This window comes from Bombina bombina, chromosome 1, assembly GCF_027579735.1.
Source record: "Bombina bombina isolate aBomBom1 chromosome 1, aBomBom1.pri, whole genome shotgun sequence".
Classification (NCBI taxonomy): domain Eukaryota; kingdom Metazoa; phylum Chordata; class Amphibia; order Anura; family Bombinatoridae; genus Bombina; species Bombina bombina.
Genome location: NC_069499.1, coordinates 1,321,276,222 through 1,321,290,366, shown reverse-complemented (window position 1 = coordinate 1,321,290,366; position 14,145 = coordinate 1,321,276,222). Strand labels below are relative to the sequence as shown.

The following is a 14,145-nucleotide window of genomic DNA, read 5'->3' as shown; positions in this document are numbered from 1 at the left end:
ACCCTAGTGGAGTTAAAGTCAGCACTAATTGTGTGAAATGCAAGTCTGTTAGAAGATCCGAGATAAGGAGTCTGTATGCAGAAGCTTAGATAAAGGGTATTCAGAGGTAAAAAGTACATTAATATAACCGTGTTGGTTATGCAAAACTGGGTAAATAAAAGGGGATATCTAAAAACATTTTTTTGTTGTTAATGTCCCTTTAACAATAAGGCTGGAGTTGACACTGATCAGAAGGGGAATGGCCCTGGGAGAATGAAATCTTGTTGGCCTCCGAACAAAGCCTAGAGTGGGCTAGAGATTAAGGGGAACTCACGGATGAGCTTTGACATTAGACACGGAATAGGTCTTGAGGACAAGAACCACTGAGAATTCTGATGGATGACATGGTGGTAACACTGATCCTATTTCTGACCAGGTCTCTTGTAGCAGCGAAGCTCAAATAAAGTGCATAGCCAGAAAGGGGACAACTGGCCTATTACTAAGCCTGTGCTACCGCCATGCTCCAGATAATTGTAAATTGAGGAAAGAAACTTTCCCTGTCAGGTATTTTGCTGCCTGGAGAGAAAGTTATTTGGCAACCCAGTTTAGCTGGACCCAAGCCCACAATTACTAGTGAAGCAGCTATTCAATATTATAAACCCTATCCCAAATATAACCAATAAGTATTACATAAGCATTATGTACTAGGAATCCATCACCTGGATGTATAAAGAACAAAAAAAAAAAACACAAACACTAAACCTATTCAATGTAAAATATTTATAATTTTTCTTCCATAGCATGTGCAGTATTAAGCGGTACCTGCAAGCAGAATAAAGTGCAGCAGTGGTGAATAGTGGTTTGGATAAATCAAGGTCTTCCTGTTGAGCTAGAGGCAGGGTTGACTCATATCTGTAAAACAAAAAGGTATATAAGATTTTGTACAAGTAATCCATGCTATGAAAGGTATATACTTATAATGAAACAGGGTGAATATGCAGACCGGTTGAGAATTTTCGATGCAGTATTCACAGCCTCCATGCAGCCATGTTGAACAGCTAGGTCTCGAATACCCAATTTGGAATCCAGACCTAGCAAGCACTCAAAGGATCTGAGACAGCTCTGGTACACTTGTTTATTCAGGCCAGATAACCTGACTAGGTAACCCTACAGGGGGAGGAAAGAAATTAAAAAGGTTTTATTTACTTTTAGTTACCTGTTTCATGAAGAAAACAATGGTAATATCCATTGGTTATTTAAAATGCATTAGTTGTAAAACAGCATTGATAATAGGGCTTATTTCACTTTGCTCTTTTAACGTGAAGGTCAATTTCGATGAATTAGTGCCCAGTTTTTAATAATCATATTTAATAAAAACAAGGGCACTTCAATTCACCAAAATTGACATTTCACTTGTTTTCTTCAAAAACTTACCTTTTAATCCCGACAGCCGCTGCAGCGCTTCCTCCGCCTGTCGCAACCCCTCTTCGCGGGTCCAAAATGACAAATCCGGCTTCCTCCAATCACAGGGTTGCCTGAGGCCATGATTCCCCCAGGGGGGGGAGCCGTGATTGGAGGAAGTCGGATTCGTCATTTCCGACGTATGAATAGGCTTCTGTCGGCTGGGGGGGGGGGGGGAATTGCTGGACAGGCTTAAGGATTAAAAAGGTACGTTTTTGGGAAAAAAAAAAAAAAAAAAAAAAAAGTGAAATGTCAATTTTGATGAATTAAAGTGCCCTTGTTTTTTTATAGGATTTTTAAAACCCGGGCACTAATTAATCGAAATTGATCTTCACTTTAACTAGTTGCAGATATACAGTAATATCACAGAAGCTTAAAAAGGGACACTAAACCCAATTTTTTTCTTTCACGATTCAGATAGAGCATGCAATTTTAACCCCTTGAGTGCTAATGACCTTGACTCATAAGCACTCAACTACCTTTTTTGCAATCTGGGGACCCCCACCCGCTACTTCCCGTTACGTGCAATGACGTCACTGCACAACTTTATTTCAAATTGTCAATACAAAGTATAGGCAAAGGGGGCATGCTGCTTAGAAACCTGTAGCTCAGGGATCTAAGCAGCTACAGACCCCCAAGACCCATCATTGGAAAGGTAATCGCCTAACCTTTCCAATGGTACACGCCTTGGGGATCTGGGGGGGTAGTAAAAAAAAAAAAAAAAAAAAAAAAAAAAGTTTCTTGAAAGTAGTAAAAAACAGAATATTAAATTCCGCTTAGCACTCAAAGGGTTAAGCAACTTTCTAATTTACTCCTGTGACAGACCCTTCTGTCAGGACTGAAGGAGTTAACTGTGTTTAGCTTTAAGAAGCTAATTTCTAAAGACAGGTTTGCTGGCCTCAGCTATTGTGTGCTATAATTACGTTTAAGTAATAAACATTCCATTGTTTAATCACATCTAGAGAGCAGACGCCTCAGTGATAAGAGAAGCCAAGTGTGTGTCTTGTGTTCAAGTTGTTATCAGCTTGAGCAAGGTATTCTATTGTATCATGTCAAAGGGCGTGTTCCCTCCATCTAATGTACAACAGTCTTTCAACCCCCCCATCTGGGGTCAAACCTGTATAAATACTAGGCATCTAGCCTTTAATAAAATGTCATTCTGTTGTAAACCTGATGTGAAGCCTGGTCTCATGTTTGAGGGGAAAAACTGGCTGGGTTGTGAGTTGCTGATTCCCTATGCAGGACATTGTTCATCTGGTGTTAACCCTTGGTATCCTGTTGGTACCGTAACAATTGGTGGCAAGCGACGGAATGAACCTTATCGCCCAGAAGAGCAACTACACAAGCCAGTAACCTCAGGAAGAGGGGAATTATTACAATACTGACTAAGATGGAAAGAGTACCAGGGACAGAAGGAACCAATGGGCCCAGCATATCAGACAGAACTCCTGAAGAAGCAAGCTTTGATCGGACGGTTAAATTAAGACTGGCATATTATGGCCCCAACCTATTTCGCCAAAGCGGCGCTGCAGCAAACCCAGTGGAAAAGAGAAAAGTAAGTTTTGCAGCTTTTAAAAACTTCCTGGAAACAGAAGGAGAGATTGATGGGTACCTTGCGGATTTTGAGAGGCAATGTGCACTACACAAGGTACCCGCAGAGGACTGGGTCACGATATTATCTGGAAAATTATCCGTGAGGCTTTTCGGGCCATTCCAGATGAGGAAGTCGGGGATTATAATACGGTAAAAGAGGCTCTGCTCTCCAGGTATGCGGTTACACCGGAGGCGGTTCAGAGACACTTAAATTAGCTGGAGATTCCTACCTTGAGTGGGCATGTAAGGTGCACTGCACAGCAGCTCACTGGATAGCGGGGTGCCAAGCCGTATCTGGGGAAGAGGTGCTGCAGCTATTCCTGTTGGAACATTGCTTCGACAAGTTACCCGCAGGAGTTCGAGAGTGGGTGCGGGACCGTAAACCCTCCACCCTGCAGGAAGCGGCTCGCTTGGCAGATGAGTATACGGATGCCCGCAAACTGGACACTGCTACCACTAAGCCCCCTGCTAGAGTGGAGTACAGACCCCCAGTAGCTGCCAGTTACCAAACCCCGGCGCACCGCTATACCACACGGCCTCCGGCCACGAACTACCCTCAGAGAGCCCGGTTCAATTCGCGGTGCTACTCACAACCTATTCGGTGCTTTAGATGTAAGCAACTAGGGCACAAAAGACCAGAGTGTCCCCTAAACGCAGCGAACCAAGCGCAGTCCTGGAGAAGACCCGCCGGCGGAATCCCACGTAATCCTCAGCCTGCGGCCCGCTACGTAGAGGTGCAAGAATGCTGGGGCATCCTACATGAGGCAGACCTTGTGCAAGCTGCCCACCGGAATAACCGGCAACTGGTTAAAGTGAATGGGAAGGAGGTCAGTGGTCTACGGGATACTGGTGCTACCATGACCTTGCTTCAAAAGAACTTGGTGTCTGAGAAACAGCACACTGGAGACACTGTGGCTGTGAGGATAGCAGGGGGCGATGTGTTCCGCCTACCTGTTGCCAGGGTACATTTGGATTGGGGAGTGGGCGCTAGACCTGTGAATGTGGGGGTCAAGAAGGACTTACCTGCTGATGTTCTTCTTGGAAATGACTTGGCCCCCCTTGTTTCTGCCTATGCTCCCATGGGTCCCGCTGATGTTAACCCTGTGACTACCCGTGCCCAGACCCGTGCCACCGAGACCGACCCACCTGCTGCTGAGACCCAGGTAAGACTCGCTCCCCCGACTTGTACCCTAGACCAGATCCCATTAAGCTGGGATACCCCAGAGACGTACGGGAGGGAAATCCGGGAGGATCCGACCCTTCAGAAATACAGGGCTAGGGCAGATGCTGGAGAAGAGGGGGTAGATGGGGAACGTTATGAGTGGGTGGGGGATCGGCTATATAGAATCCCCAAACCTGCCCAGAAAAGTACTGCCCCTCCACAGAATCGGCAGCTGGTGGTGCCTGCGAAATACCGGCAAGAGATTCTGCGGATTGGGCACGATGTACCATTAGCTGGACATCTAGGGTCCCGCCGCACCGCTCATAGGATCACCCAGAATTTCTTCTGGCCCAATTTTAACCGAGATGTGCGGGTATATTGTAGTACTTGTGACACCTGTCAACGGGTGGGTAAGCCCGATTCCTGCCTCATCTGCTATTTGCGTACAGAGAGGTGCCCCAGGAATCTACTGGGTTCTCTCCCTTTGAGTTACTCTATGGGAGAAGGGTCCGCGGCCCCCTGGATCTCATTAGAGGACACTGGGAGGGAGAGATAGAGCAGGAGGGAACCCCCATCGTGTCATATGTTCTGGAACTCCGGGACCGCATGGAGAAACTGTCTCTGATGGTAAGAGAGAATCTCCAGGTGGCCCAGGGGAGACAGAAGGGGTGGTACGATCAGGGTGCCCGGCAGCGGGTCTTCCAGGTTGGACAGAAGGTTTTGGTGCTCAAGCCTGTGAAGACCAACAAGATGCAAGCATCTTGGCAGGGCCCGTATAAGGTGTTCTCAGGTGTGTGATACTACCTATATTATAGCCAGCTGTGCAGATGAGAGGATCCAGCGATCCTTTAATGTGAACATGCTGAAGGAGTATCAGGAGAGGCCAGAGGATGTGCCCCTGCTGCAGACGACCCAGAGAATTTACCCCTAGCCGACTTATTAGAGAAGGACCCCCAGACTGACCTCACTAGTCTTGTGCAGCTAGGGGACCGGTTAAACCCTACCGAGAGGGTACAGGCAAGACAGCTCCTGTGGGAGAAGCAGGTGACGTTCTCCCAAGAGCCCGGCTGCACTACTCTAGCTGTACATAAGGTAGAGACACCTGGACAGAATCCCCTGCGACAGCCTCCCTACCGTATACCCGAAGCAGTCCGAGAAGGAATGCGGAAGGAGATACAGGAGATGGCTCAGATGGGAGTGATCGAGCACTCCGATAGTCCTTGGGCTTCACCTGTAGTCCTGGTACCTAAGAAAGATGGAACCACCCGGTTCTGTGTGGACTACAGGCGGCTCAACGAGAGGACCACCACTGAAGCTTACCCGATGCCCCGGGTAGACTAATTACTAGACCGTATTGCTAGGGGACGCTATCTGACAACCATAGACCTGTGTAAAGGCTATTGGCAGATTCCCCTGGCCGAGGATGCTATCCCCAAGTCGGCATTCGTCACCCCATTCGGCCTGTACCAGTTTAAGGTCATGCCCTTTGGGATGAGGAATGCTCCGGCTACCTTCCAGCGTATGGTGGATTGACTCCTCGATGGCTTCCAGGAATTTGCTTGTGCATACCTGGACGACATTGCGGTTTACAGTGAGTCCTGGGAAGAACACCTTACCCATGTAGGGGTGGTTCTGGACAAGATTCGGGCCGCTGGCCTGACCTTGAAACCAGACAAGTGCCATCTAGGTATGGCTGAAGTACAGTACTTGGGTCACCGAGTGGGGTGTGGGACACAGAGACCGGAGCCAGCCAAGGTAGAGGCTGTGGCTAACTGGCCCACACCTATCACTAAGACCCAAGTGCTAGCCTTCCTGGGGACGGCCGGGTATTACCGACGTTTTGTCCCAGACTACAGTACTATCACCAAGCCCCTGACTGACCTGACTAAAAAGAACCTCCCCAAACAGGTCCTGTGGTCTCCAGCTTGTGAAGCCGCGTTTCAGGCACTGAAGCAGGCCCTTGTGAATGCCCCTGTCTTGGCTGCCCCAGTCCCTAACAAACGTTTTCTCATTCATACAAATGCTTCCATGTATAGACTGGGGGCTGTACTGAGTCAAGTCGGGGAGGATGGAGGAGAGCACCCTGTCACATACCTAAGCAGAAAGTTGTTACCTCGGGAAGTGAGTTATGCGGCAGTAGAGAAGGAATGTTTAGCCCTGGTCTGGGCACTGAAGAAGTTGAACCCTTATCTATACGGACAGGAATTTTCCCTCATAACGGACCACAATCCCTTAGTCTGGCTTAACCGGGTCTCAGGAGACAATGGTAGATTGCTGAGGTGGAGTTTAGCCCTCCAGCCCTATAACTTCACCATCAGCTACCGGCCCGGTAAGCTAAACGGGAATGCAGATGGATTGTCCCGGCAAACTGACATGCCTACCACCTCCTAGTCCGGTCATCCCCAGGTTCCACAAGGGGGGAGCTATGTGACAGACCCTTCTGTCAGGACTGAAGGAGTTAACTGTGTTTAGCTTTAAGAAGCTAATTTCTAAAGACAGGTTTGCTGGCCTCAGCTATTGTGTGCTATAATTACGTTTAAGTAATAAACATTCCATTGTTTAATCACATCTAGAGAGCAGACGCCTCAGTGATAAGAGAAGCCAAGTGTGTGTCTTGTGTTCAAGTTGTTATCAGCTTGAGCAAGGTATTCTATTGTATCATGTCAAAGGGCGTGTTCCCTCCATCTAATGTACAACAGTCTTTCAACCCCCCCCATCTGGGGTCAAACCTGTATAAATACTAGGCATCTAGCCTTTAATAAATGTCATTTTGTTGTAAACCTGATGTGAAGCCTGGTCTCATGTTTGAGGGGAAAAACTGGCTGGGTTGTGAGTTGCTGATTCCCTATGCAGGACATTGTTCATCTGGTGTTAACCCTTGGTATCCTGTTGGTACCGTAACAACTCCTATTATCAATTTTTCTTCATTCTCTTGCCATCTATTTGAAAAAGGCATCTAAGCTAAGGAGCCAGCCAATTTTTGGTTCGGTACACAAGACAGCACTTGTTTATTGGTGCTGTCCAAACTGCAAGGACAACCCAGGTTGTTCACTAAAAATGGGCCAGCATCTAACCTTACATTCTTGCTTTTCAAATAAAGATACCAAGAGAATGAAAAAAAATTGATAAGAGTAAATTAGAAAGCTGCATGCTTTATCTGACTCACGAAAGAAAAAAAAAATGGGTTCAGTGTCCCTTAAAAAAAACAAAAACAAAAAAAAAACAAAAAAAAAAAAAGGACATAACCTGTTAATTTGTGTTGCCTCACATGCCAAAAACAATCTGTAACCTGGGTTTTCAAAATGCTCAAATTTGATTTGCAGCAGCTGTAATTTGCTTTTGTAGCCTTTCTAGGCCAACAAGCTGTTTAATTCCCTTTTAAATTACAAAGCATAAACCTGCCTTTCACTTATCCATATGTAAGTAACTCTTATGCGAACTCATACTAATCTACTATAAACACTTTTCCAACCACCACTAATCAGAAAAAAAAAAAAAAAAATTCCAAAAAATATATATATACTCTATGGAATTAACTATTTGCTACATCCAAGAGAATAATTTAAGATGTAGCTTGAACAATGCATGCTCCTATCAAATAATGGATAGGATAGGGCTATAGAACCCTAGAGAGGTGCAGTCATGAAAACAATAATGATATCCGGAAGTAATGATTCACAAGCATTCAGGGTGGCGCCAGCTCTCCCAATGATATGGTCAGATAGAGATCCTGTAGAACAGTATCATTAGGCAAACAGGAACAGACAATTTGCAACTCACATGAGAAGGGGGCACTCGTAGTGCCATTAACAGCAGGCCAGGACCTCTTAGTCGCCCGAAAGACTAAGCCACGATGTAAGGAATCCAATTACGTGGGAACGTCTCACCGATCAGGTAAAAGCAAGCTCCCAACGCCTTCAGATAGTAGCACTAATCGGCTGGATCAAAAGAGGGTGTGTGTGTGAGGAGCTCTACTGCCACTCGTAGAATTAAAAGTGCTCTAACAGCTCAGCACCACCAGTGAAACTTATTACACAGAGCAAGGGTGTGTATACTAAAACAAGTTTATTTAAAACAAGTTAAAAACAGCAACGCGTTTCTCGGCTACACAGCCATTTTATCAGGCTGTGAAGATTATTAAAACCCCTTGCCCTTTATACCTCCCTCTACCCAATCAGAATACCAAAAACAAACACGCCCTTATCAGAAAGAATTTCATTGGAGATATATACATTCAACATAATCATGCAATACATCAATAGCTTGCAAATTAATACCAAATTGTAACGTTACAGTAGCAAATACACAATATGAAAAAACATTGTGGTTGATACAATAAATGTATCCCCAATATACTAAACATTGATTACGGCACTTTCGCCTCTTAATGACAGAGTGCGTGTATTTAGCTAATCTTATAATTGAATTGCTGACTGCTATTTCCTTACATAGTGTCGCACCAACTCTAAAATCAACGAGTGCGACAAGTGCTATATGGTACGGAGTCTATGTTCTACACTAAGTAATGTCAGAATAGTATACTAATAATACTCAATCTAAAATGTAAACATTATGTTTATTTGTCAGACTAAAAGAAAGTCATTTACCTAGAACCCTAATCTCATCATCTGTGAAAGTATGAGATGATAGATTGAAGATGCCTTTACCTAGTCCCTGTAGTCTTGCCTTTTTGAGGGCTGTACTAAGTCCTGTGCACCTTCGTTTCCGTGGGGCCTTTTTCCCTTGTGGGACGGTGTTCTAGGTAACTGGCTATTGTCTTGTTTCCATGCTTGTTGTCCTAGACGTGATGATGGGTAAGTATTCGTGGCAGTGTGACCCATAAGAGAATTTGATGGCACGTTATAATATTGTTGGGGTTTGGTGTTGTTTAAAACACTATATCTGTTATGAGTATTGATACTTTCACAAGAAGGGGGTGCAGTATCAACAGGGCATGCGTACCTATCCTGAGTATTGGTACTCAACGGTACTCTTACATATGGTTGATTACTAATAGATTTGTGAGGGGTACTAGACCAATAGTTATTATATGATTGCATATATTGGTTACTATGATGTAGTATAGTGTCAAATCTCTGTTAATGGTAACCTATATTTTCTTTTGAGCCCTAACACTATGGGTTATATTAGGTTATACTAACTTCTTATATCTGAATTATTTTTAACATTAGCTCCAATTGAATATGGAGCATTAAGATTATGAGTATTAGTATACTATTCTGACATCACTTAGTGTAGAACATAGACTCTGTACCCTATAGCACTTGTCGCACTAGTTGATCTTAGAGTTGGTGCGACACTATGTAAGGAAATAGCGGTCAGCAATTCAATTATAAGATTAGCTAAATACACGCACTCTGTCATTAGGAGGCGGAAGTGCCGTAATCAATGTTTAGTATATTGGGGATAAATTTATTGCATCAACCATGATGTTTGTAACGTTACAGTAGCAAATACACAATATGAAAATTACAATTTGATGGTATTTATTTGCAAGCTATTTATGTATTGCATGATTATGTTGGATAGATATATAGATATATATCCCAATGAAATGCTCTCTGATAAGGGCGTGTTTGTTTTTGGTATTCTGAAAACCTCAGGATTTAGTTAAGAAGGGGTTAATTCTGTGTAGCTTGAACTCAAAACAGTTATTTGTTTTTCAAGAAGAAGTGTGACTTGTGTTTTCTTTGAAGTGCCAGGAGCCTCCTAAATAGCCCCACCAAATGTTATTGTGTATGCATTGAGTCATAAACCCACTCAAGCTCTTAGTTTCAGAAAATACACAGGAAAGGGTTTATGGCTTAGGCTGTCAATAGAATGCATGATGCAAAACAGGGCCTCCATCACAAAAACTGACCAGGTCACTGAAAGGACATTGGTATATTATGTACATATGTGTGTTAAAACTGTTATAACCTTAAATGAAGGTAAATATGACAACCTATGGCATATTTGATATCAAACCGATTCTCCCAATGAAACTAAGAGGTTCCCGATATGTAAATATAGAAATAGTTACCTAGCAGAAATTATAATGGATTGTATAATTTCAGGCAAGAACTTAGTCTATTGAAGGGCATAAAGACAGGGGGTGGGTTTCTTAGCCCGCCCAGGAGGGTGTGGTCAGGCAACCTGATCTCTGGAAAATGGTATAAGAATCTTATGTTTTTAGAAACATAGAAACATAGATATTGACGGCAGATAAGAGCCATAGGCCCAGCAAGTCTGCCCCACCTTACCTAACAGTATAAACTTATCTAGTTCGTAGGATAGCCCTATGCTTGTCCCATGCATTTTTAAAGTCCCCCACAGTGTTTGTTGCTACTACCTCTTGAGGAAGTTTATTCCATAAATCAATCACTCTTTCTGTAAAGAAGTGCTTCCTCAAATTACTCCTGAATCTACTACCCTTTAGCTTGAGCTCATGACCCCTTGTTCTTGAATTTTCCATTTTATGTAAAATACCCACAGCCTCAGTTTTACTAAACCCTTTAATGTACTTGAAAGTTGCTATCATATCACCTCTTTCCCTTCTCTCCTCTAAGCTATACATATTTAGGTCATTGAGCCTATACTGGTAAGTTTTATTTTTTAGACCATGTACCATTTTGGTAGCCCTCCTTTGCACAGATTCAAGTTTGTTAATATCCTTCTGAAGATATGGCCTCCAGAACTGCACACAATACTCAAGATGAGGCCTAACTAATGATCTATAAAGTGGCATAAGAACCTTACTATTTCTGCTGCAAATACCTCTACCAATACATCCAAGCATTCTGCTAGCCTTACTCGCTGCCTTACTACATTGTTTACTAAGTTTTAAATCATCTGAAATAATAATTCCCAAGTCCTGTTCCTCGTCTGTAACAGTCAGTAAAGTGTCATTGAGTCTGTAATTAACATTTGGATTTTTCTTCCCTAAATGCATTATTTTACACTTTGCTGTGTTAAACTTTAGATCCCAGTCGTTTGTCCAATCCTCCAATTGTTGTATATCACTTCTCATTTTGTCTACCCCCCCCTGGAACATCCACTCTGTTGCAAATTTTTGTATCATCTGCAAAGAGACATACTTTCCCCTGTAGCCCTTTGCTGATATCGCAGATAAATATGTTAAACAAAACAGGCCCCAGAACTGACCCCTGAGGAACACCACTAGTAACAGCCCCCTCTGCTGAATGAACTCCATTTACTAAGACACTTTGTTTTCTGTCCTTAAGCCAGCATTCCACCCAGTTCACAATTTTTGAATCTAGACCAAGGAGATATAGTTTGTGAATAAGTTTATTGTGTGGGACGGTGTCAAATGCTTTGCTGAAATCTAGATATGCTACATCAACCGCTCCTCCCTTGTCTAATACTTTTGTTACATAATCAAAGAAGTCAATTAGATTAGTCTGACATGATCTCCCTGAAGTAAAACCATGCTGATTTTGGTCCTCTAAATTGTTTGTCTTTATGTAAGTCATAATTCTTTCCTTTAAGAGGCTTTCCATTAATTTCCCTACTACTGAAGTTAAACTAACTGGCCTGTAGTTGCCAGATTCTTCTCTACTGCCCTTTTTATGAAGAGGTATTACATTTGCTATTCTCCAATCATCTGGGACAGCTCCTGTTAATAGTGACTGATTAAACAGATCAGTTAATGGGACAGTTAGCACTGAACGAAGTTCTTTTAAAACCCTTGGATGAATATTATCAGGACCCACTGCCTTTGTAACATTTATTTTTGATAATGCTAACAAAACCTCATCCTCTGTAAAAAGATTACTGTTAAGCTTGTTTCTATTTTGCATAGCATCCCTTAATGTAGACATTGTATCTTCACAATCTTTAGTGAAAACTTTTAACAATAAGGTGTTCATTCTTACAAGGGGAGCTGTTTTGCAGAGTAAGGAGCCATCATTTTCATGCCAGCCCCTAGCACAGAGCTTGAATCTAGGAAAGTATTCAATTCTGTTTTTCTCCTTTTTATTTTAAAACACTGTTTGCGTGTGTAATTTTATTTGTAACAACTTTTTATTAATAATGCATTGTGCATAATAAATAATTCCTTTATTAAGTTTGGCCTTTGTCTAATAATTGAACCACGTTACTAAAAGAGACTAGAATATTAGAACTGTATAATTTAGGTTATTTTCTGCAAAATTGTATTTAGAGAGTTAATGTGTAAAGTCTGGGTTTTTTCTTAGGATTTTCCCTTTAATAAATTTTAAGTGGTGGCAGTATTGGAGCTATAGGATTGTTGGTTTAGTGTGGGTGGCATTAAAAGGGAGTTTAGGGCATTTCTCTTGCGTCTAGTACAGACTAGGGAGTGTGGTTAACCCTTGCACCCACTAAACTGAATCACAAGCTTGCCTGGTGTGGCTAGATTGTGACCTATTGGTGACAGTAAAAGGGGGCTGATAACCCTTTCTGTGCCAAATAAGTGACTGGCACAGGGTTGGATAACCTTGGTTCGTCACAGAGGTATAAAGAGCAAGGGGTTTTAATGATCTTCACAGCCTGATGAAACGGCTGTGTAGCCGAGAAATGCATTGCTGTTTTTTAACTTGTTTTAAATAAAAAAAATTTAGTATACACACCCTTGCTCTGTGTAATAAGTTTCACTGGTGGTGCTGAGCTGTTAGAGCACTTAATTCTACGAGTGGCTGCAGAGCCCCTCACACACAACCCCTTCTTTTGATCCAGCCGATTGGTGCTACTATCTGAAGGCGTTGGGAGCTTGCCGTTACCTGATCTGTGAGACGTGCCTACGTGATCTGATTCCGTACCTCGTGGCTTAGTCTGTCGGGCGACTAAGAGGTCCCGGCCTGCTGTTAATGGCACTACGAGTGCCCCTTCTCCTGCGAGTTGAGAATTATCTGTTCCTGTTCTATTTACACGACAATATTGTTCAATGTGGCGCCTCCTTCTCTGCTCCTGTCAAATAAAATCTCATTTTCTTGTCCAAAAGAGCGAGGGGAGTGGTTGTCAGCCAGTGAGCAATCTCATAAGATCAGTAACACACAGATTCATTTCCTGTAAGTTTCGTTATCAATGTAAACAGTTTTACCTGAATGTTGACATTCCAATTTTTAAATAGTGCAGTGGAATATTCAAGAGCTTAGAAATGAAAGAACCTTACCTGCACAATGTATTTTTTTTTTTAATAAAATGTTGAGGAAAAATCTAAGTTTCTATTTAAAAAACATAATTTATGCTTACCTGATAAATTTATTTCTCGTGATGTCCACGGATTCATCCTTACTTGTGGGATATTCTCCTCCCCTACAGGAAGTGGCAAAGAGAGCACCCACAGCAGAGCTGCCTATATGGCTCCCCCCTTAGCTCCACCCCCCAGTCATTCGACCGAAGGCTAGGAAGAAAAAGGAGAAACCATAGAGTGCAGTGGTGACTGAAAGTTTAAAAATAAAAATATATATGCCTGTCTTAATAAACAGGGCAGGCCGTGGACTTGATACATCACAAGAGAAATAAATTTATCAGGTAAGCATAAATTATGTTTTCTCTTGTAAGATGTATCGAGTCCACGGATTCATCCTTACTTGTGGGATACCAATACCAAAGCTTTAGGACACGGATGAAGGGAGGGACAAGACAGGGACCTTAAAAACGGAAGGCACCACTGCTTGAAGAACCCGTCTCCCAAAAATAGCCTCCGAAGAAGCAAAAGTATCGAATTTGTAAAATTTGGAAAAAGTATGAAGCGAAGACCAAGTCGCCGCCTTACAAATCTGTTCAACAGAAGCCTCATTTTTAAAAGCCCATGTGGAAGCCACAGCTCTAGTAAAATGAGCAGTAATTCTTTCAGGAGGCTGCTGTCCAGCAGTCTCATAGGCCAAACGGATGATGCTTTTCAGCCAAAAGGAAAGAGGTAGCCGTAGCCCTTTGACCTCTCCGTTTACCAGAATAAACAACAAACA

The 14,145-nt window shown here is 42.9% G+C and overlaps 1 protein-coding gene across 1 annotated transcript in view; it reads right to left on the bottom strand.

The window, feature by feature from the left end:
* Nucleotides 1-14,145, bottom strand: part of ORC6 (origin recognition complex subunit 6) — a 42,268-nt gene that overhangs the window by 18,290 nt on the left and 9,833 nt on the right. Inside the window, exons 3-4 of the mRNA XM_053701872.1 lie at nt 983-1,146; nt 802-891 (exon numbers count right to left, since the gene is read on the bottom strand). Coding sequence (XP_053557847.1) covers nt 802-891; nt 983-1,146 — 254 coding nt within the window. The remainder of the gene's footprint in view (nt 1-801; nt 892-982; nt 1,147-14,145) is intronic.